The sequence below is a fragment of the Engraulis encrasicolus genome, chromosome 12, assembly GCF_034702125.1.
Source record: "Engraulis encrasicolus isolate BLACKSEA-1 chromosome 12, IST_EnEncr_1.0, whole genome shotgun sequence".
Lineage (NCBI taxonomy): Eukaryota > Metazoa > Chordata > Actinopteri > Clupeiformes > Engraulidae > Engraulis > Engraulis encrasicolus.
The window spans coordinates 34,096,921-34,104,420 of NC_085868.1; the positions used below are offsets into that span (position 1 = coordinate 34,096,921).

The 7,500-nt window shown below is 45.7% G+C and overlaps 1 protein-coding gene across 3 annotated transcripts in view; it reads right to left on the minus strand.

Moving 5' to 3' along the window:
• The window catches only part of LOC134459701 (mitogen-activated protein kinase kinase kinase 20-like), a 319,662-nt gene extending 315,834 nt beyond the window's left edge, over positions 1-3,828 (minus strand). For 2 of the 3 annotated variants that reach the window (XR_010036860.1, XM_063212092.1), the window contains exons 1-2: positions 2,628-3,163; positions 241-431 (exon numbers count right to left, since the gene is read on the minus strand). Coding sequence is in view for 2 of the 3 variants with exons in the window: in XM_063212092.1 (XP_063068162.1) it covers positions 241-399 (159 nt within the window). In the remaining variant the exon portion in view is untranslated. Of the gene's footprint in view, positions 1-240; positions 432-2,627; positions 3,164-3,753 lie in introns of those variants that run through there. The other variant, XM_063212093.1, reaches the window with a different exon arrangement.
• Positions 3,829-7,500: the final 3,672 nt, after the last annotated feature.

Here is a 7,500-nt window from a genome sequence, read left to right on the forward strand (position 1 = left end):
CTCCTTGCCCTTGGGAGATCAGGAGAGTACCGATAGCAAGACACACATGCATGCATACAAGTACACACACACACCGTTCACACACACGCACGCATTTTACACACACATACACACACGCATACACTCACACACACGCACGCGCGCACGCACGCACGCACACACACACACACACACACGGTTTACACACACACACACACACACACACACACACACACACACACGGGATACACACACACACACCTCCTTCTCAATCTTCAGGAGTTTCTTGACGGCGACCTCCTTGTCCTGGGAGATCCATCGGGCGCGGTACACGCTGCCGAAGCTGCCGCCGCCGCAGTTCTCGTAGAAGCTGATGTCATCGAAGCGGATCTGGACGAACGAAGAGCTGAGGGACGACATCTCATACTGCCACGCGCACACTTCTCAAAACCCTGCGGGAACGAACAGACACACACACACTTCTCAAAACCCTGCAGGAACGAACAGACACACACACTTCTCAAAACCCTGCGGGAACGGACAGACAGACAGACAGACAGACAGACAGACAGACAGACTTCTCAAAACCCTGCAGGAACGAACAGACACACACACTTCTCAAAACCCTGCGGGAACGAACAGACACACACACTTCTCAAAACCCTGCGGGAACGAACAGACACACACACTTCTCAAAACCCTGCAGGAACGAACAGACACACACACTTCTCAAAACCCTGCGGGAACGGACAGACAGACAGACAGACAGACTTCTCAAAACCCTGTGTACAGACAGACAGACACACTTCTCAAAACCCTGCGGGAACGAACAGACACACAGACTTCTCAAAACCCTGCGGGAAGAGACAAACATACTTCTCAAAACCCTGTGGGAACGGACAGACAGATAGACAGACAGATAGACAGACAGACTTCTCAAAACCCTGTGGGAATGGACAGACAGATAGACATACAGACAGACAGACAGACAGACAGACACGCTTCTCAAAAGCCTGCGTACAGAAAGACAGACAGACACACTTCTCAAAACCCTGGGGGTGGGACAGTCAGACACACGGACATGTCTCAAAACCCATGCAGATAGACAGACAGACAGACAAGTCACATTTCTCAAAACCCTGGGGACGGACAGACAGACAGACCGACCGACCGACCGACCGACCGACCGACCGACAGACAGACAGACAGACAGACAGACAGAGTATGACTCAAAACCCTGGGGGTGGGACAGACAGACAGACAGACAGACAGACAGACAGACAGACAGACAGACATCTCAAATCCCTGGGGGAATGATCAGACACACACAGACACACTTCCCAAAACCCTGCAGGTGGGACAGACAGACAGATACTTCTCAAAACCCTGGGTCGACAGACACACACACGGACACATGTCTCAAAACCCTGCAGGTGGGACAGATAGACATACAGACTTCTCAAAACCCTGGGGGTGGGACTGGGACAGACAGACAGACAGACAGACAGACAGGCAGACACTGTGGGAACAGACAGACACACAGACACATGTCTCTGTCCATACTGTCTTAAGTCCATGTATAAGTACTGTCTATGTCTATACTGTCTATGTCCTTACCTAGATTTAGTCTATGTCTGTATGGGAAAGCAAGAAATGTAATTTCAAATTCTTTGTATGACCAGTGCATGTAAAGAAATTGACAATAAAACCTACTTGACTTGACTTGACTTGACTTGACTTGACTGATGTCTCAAAACCCTGTCAGTGACAGACAGACAGGCAGGCAGAGAGACAAACAGGCGTGCTCATGCACGCATGCGTGCGCACACACACACACACACACACACACACACACACACACACACACACACACACACACACACACACAAGCACACACAAGCACACACACCTCAAAAACCTAGCAGATGGTAGCAGATATACACACCCTGCATTGCCCATAAAGACACACGCGCATTCGCACGCACACATGACACACACACACACACACACACACACACACACACACACACACACACACACACACACACACACACACACACACACACACACACACACACACAAACACACACACACAGTCTTCTCAGTCCGGCAGACAGACAGACAGGCACACGGATGAACGGACAGACAGACAACTCAACCCTATCTGGGGCAGAGAGGCACCCACTTCTCTTAATTGTGACATAGTGACAGACAGAGCTGTCACACACACACACACACACACACACACACACACACACACACACACACACACACACACACACACACACACACACACACACACACACACACACACACACTTCCAACAGAAACATATTCTTCTGATGACAGAGACATCATGTATGTTAGTATAGTCAATATGAGAGAAAGACAGAGATGGGACGATGACCATAACATATGAGATACCATAACAGATGAGGAAAAGACAGGACACAGAGCACACATGCAAACACAACAGCGCATTATTGTACAATAGGTGCTTGCTGACCTTGAATAAGCCCTAGACCTAGTCTACTGCATATTACAGATTCTTTAAAAAAATGATTAACTTGATCTGAATTACTTTTAAGTTGATTGAAATAAGAACTTCAATGAAGTGACACAGACGAAAATATGTCATTAATATTTACCTCCTCGGATGCTATGTCTTCCTTCCTTCCTTCCTTCCTTCTCGTGGGTGATATCTATGACTCCATTCGTAGGCCTAAATTACATTTTGTTTTGGAAATTTGTAGGCCTGGGAAGAAGCCTGCCTGCACTATTGCTGGACAACTAGCTAAACAAAACAGAACTTACGGATGTGTAAGACTAGAGACTCTTGGATGTCACACGCGCCGGACCTTCTACTTAATTCCAGACAGTTCCAGAAGAAACGTCACCGCGTCTGCTGCCTAGAAATAACGTTGAAGCGAGGTTCCCTCTCGCGTAAAAACAGACCACCTTGCACTGAAAGAGTCCAGACCACCGTCAACCAACCAACTAACACCCCTGTATCCACACACACACACACACACACACACACACACACACACACACACACACACACACACACACACACACACACACACACACACACACACACATAGGCCTACACATCAGACTCTAAAAACAACTCCCTAATCACCGGCCAAGCGCGGGCACAGTGACATCAGCTGCATAGAGGTCCCGGTGTGTCACGGATCAAAGAATGTCTGACGGGTCGACCCCCTCCCATTTCCCCCGCTGCCCACCATCCAAAAATACATAAGGTGGCCGGTCACAATCATTTCCCCGATGAGAAGCGCCTCTGCTTTGAAATGACACATCACTTCAGATTTTCATTCATGTCACCGGGCCCACACAACGGATGGAGCGGTTGCGTCTGGCGTGGACCAACTGGGCCAAAGCCAGAAGCTGCCCACAGTGCCAGTCAGACGACAGCGGTTTAACGGCTTCTTTTTAAAATGCGAGTAAAATGGATAAAGTCAGTTAGGCCTATAGCTACTTGCAACATGTCAATAGTGCTCGAAGTTAATGAAAGCAGCAATGTCACCATTTTCATCGCACTAATCACAGCAACTCTCTCTGTGCATTCTTGCGTGCGTTTGTTAACTGTCCCTGAGGAGCGCCCGTCATTCACTAAACCAAAAGGCTCAACACGGATAACGGTAACGACAAACAGATAAGCAATTAGGCTATAAAGTTGCTGAGAATCTGCTGACCATCGTTGACAACACAGGGAAGGGGAAAAGATCCAAAGAATGTGTATACACGTACCCTTTAACTTGATTTTCCAACGGCAGTGTGTCCACACAGACTCGCGCTGTTTCTGTAGCCCGATCATAAAGTGATGTGCGAGACTCTCTTTCTGTCTCGTGTTACTCCACTTCCATAACAGGGCAGGCGATAGAGCCTGCACTGGCGCTCACGAGCGCGGTTATTATGTGCGAGACAATAGCACCCCACCATGGCCGACTCGCATCTAACATCTCATCACAGATCAGACTGCTGGTACAGGTTTCTTCCCGATTAGAGTAACATAATGGATTCATCAGATGTAAAGAACATTTTTTATTTATACTGTATGAGCACTGTCTATGTCCATACTGTCTTATGTCCATGTATAAGTACTGTCTATGTCTATACTGTCTATGTCCTTACCTAGATTAGTCTATGTCTGCATGGGAAAGCAAGAAATGTAATTTCAAATTCTTTGTATGACCAGTGCATGTAAAGAAATTGACAATAAAACCTACTTGACTTGACTTGACTTATTTCTAAAGACAAAACCAGTGTGGGTAGACCCATTAATAATTTTACAAAACTGCCCCCAGTCCTCACACAAACCACTGCTAACCACATTAATGGCACTTAAAAACTGAATACCTCTATATTTACCTTTACATTTAAAATATTGTCATGTAATAATGCAACGAAGCCACTCGGTCATGTTGGCCTAGGCTGTCAAGATCAGAATCTAATTTTAGTATGGAGTGGTTCTTTTTTAGAACCACTCCACCATTTGGGTAAGTTGTGTGGTGGCCTTTTGTGGTGAGTGGGGGTGCATTCACGTTTGTACGTGCATTCCACAGTGCTACTAGTAGATTCCATGGGGCCTATTTATGTGTGTGCGCGTATATGTCTTCTCCACAGGGTTAAAGGGGTACTTTGGGTTAAGTCAATCAGTCCTATTGGAGGTTGAAGCATGCTGTTGTAAAGCACGGTCTTCTCATTTCACTCTGTATTGGTAAAAGATGAGTAGCAATGCACACAGTTTAAAAAAAATGTAGTGTTAATTCAACACTTAGGCTACAGGGTACAGGGTACTCTAGGACCAAATACAATCTAGAACAAAGGTGAGGAACCGTTTTCATTCAAATTTTATTAAGTCCTCCAAGGCCCGCACTATGAACACAAACCAGGATTTCCCCCTGCCCATATTGAAGGCAGCCACCTTTACAACAGCTCCCACCTTCACTAGGTCCCCTGAAAATAAAACATAATTGTATTGCAAATGCAATTTCTAAGATTGCTTTACAAAATATGTCATAATTCATGTGAAACTGCACAACATTTAAATGATATAAGGGGCCAGATAAGACGTCCTCAAGGGCCATAAACAACGCCCATGATGTATTCTAGGAGATGTTAAATCCACTCTCTATCAGCACTGCAACGTTTACTGTGTACCTTGTTTACTGTAAGTTACTCTGGTAAAAGTGTCAGCTAAACGTTATGTGATGAAATTTGACGTAGGCTTCACACATGGAAAATTCATTTACGTGCACGCAAGCACATGTACCCATGCACCACGCACACTCACGCACATACACACACGCACCCACGCATGCACCCACGCACACGCACATGTGCACACACACACACACACACACACACACACACACACACACACACACACAGAAAGAACAAATGTGACAAACCCAGCAGTAGGTTGAGAAATACATACAAGACATTTAATCTGGTCATTTTTATGTACACATGATGGACAGTAGTTTTTTCTTAGCAGTCAGTCGAGCTTCTCACAGACACTTCTGGAAAACGGACTAACAGAATAAAAAAAAAAACCAACTTAAGACCAGGACAGGTTCCAATGTAATAATAACTTAATAATAATTAGTTAACCCCAAATATACAAACATAACCAAACCCAGAGTAGAAAAAGATACAGTACCACAGGAGCGCTACAAGCTAAGGCAGAGAAATCAGGACACTATACCACAGAACCTTTTTAAAAAGAACCAGCCAGAGAGGAACTAAAAAGTACCTCTGTCACAACACTGTCGGCATCTAGACACAGGGACCCGATATGGAGAACCACTGCCATTGAAGCAGGGGGGGAAGAAAAGCCCTTACCATTGGCTCAACAGCACACTGAGTCGGGGCAAAGGGAATAGGCTAATTGATTTCGGCTTAAAGGTGATTGGGCCAGCGCAAAATGAGGAACAATCACCGTTGGTTCAAAATGACAATGGGTTGGCAAGGGGATTAATAAATTGCCATTGTCGTGAAGGTGATTGGGGGAAGGGGAAAGAGGGACAACTGCTACTGGCCAAAAGAGACAATGGGACAGGGGCAAAGGGAGCCAATGTGATGGGCCGAAATTGACCACGGTCAAGATGCCGCAAAAACGATCGAAACTGATGCAGCACACATGCACACATAACATTTTTTAAAAACCAGAATGCATTGCAATTTTTCAGTGCCCATGGGCCATGTGCACTGCACAGATTTGATTGTTTCTCCAGGGTAGAAAAAAACCGCACACTCGATGCTATAACTCATCTATTTATTTATACCACGTCAGAAGGCGTGTTGCGCCCCTCAAGCCATTGTCAGTGAGTGATCGTTTCTCTGGCATCACAAACTCTGTGATTGGCTAAAAGTGGCATAGGACGGGGCAATAACAAGCATTGCCATTGGCCGGAATGGAAGAAGGCAAGACTATACTGTAGGTGTGCATCTACCACTGACTGGATGTCGGCTAGGGTGGAACGCATCTGCTGTTCATGTTTCTGTCAACAGGTAACAAAAAAGAACAGAGGTGTCAAAAGTAGGAGTGGAAGGGAACGTTACGGTCAGCTTACCCTGAGCGGGTGCGATCAAATTTGTGGCAGGATTTTACTTTTCTGCATGGGTGCCGCTAGGGGAGGAAAGGTGTTACAGATTCTAAGGGCCCAAGCACAGACAGCACTGAGAGGGGCCCTTAAGGGGGCCCACAATTCAAATCTTTCTTGGGACCCAAAAATTCTGGCGGCGCCCCTGCTTTTCCGTTACACTTTATTTATTTTAATGGGTTACTATTACAGTGCATGTACCTCACTAGGCACAGTGGAATATCTGGTGTAACAACCATGGCTTCACTTGACACCAGCGTCATACCCATGCCATGACAAGTGTCATAACAGTGTCAAAACGGTGTCATGACACAGTCATGAGTCATAAACATTGGGTCAATGTCATAAACGTTTTATGGTCGTGAAAAATTAACATTTCTTGGGCTGTCTTTACCAAAACCAAATGTCACTAAATGACAACAGTCATAAAATGTCTATGACATTGACATTGACACGTCCATGACTGTGTTATGATGCCAGCATATGACGCCAGCGTCAAGTAAAGTGCTATCCAACCAAAGAAGGTGGAGCTAACAAGAAGCGACACTCAATACAACGCCCCATGATTTTCGGCCGCGGCCGCCATTCTGGAATAAATATCGGACAAATTACATTGGAATGCATTGGGAATGTGTACAGGATTTCTACATAATACGGTAAAACTTCATCGATATAACTATCGCAAATTCTTCAGTTATGAATGCTTATACCATCTCATGTGTTTTTTTCAGCACAATCAGTGCAGAACTTGAGTATCTATAAGGCTAAAGTTGCCAAAGTAGCTAGCCATATTGTGCTAACTTTAGCATTAGATCCGCGGTCTTTCCTATACAGTGGCGTACGTGATTCCAGAATGGCGGATTTGACTCTAAACTGACTCAAAACGACC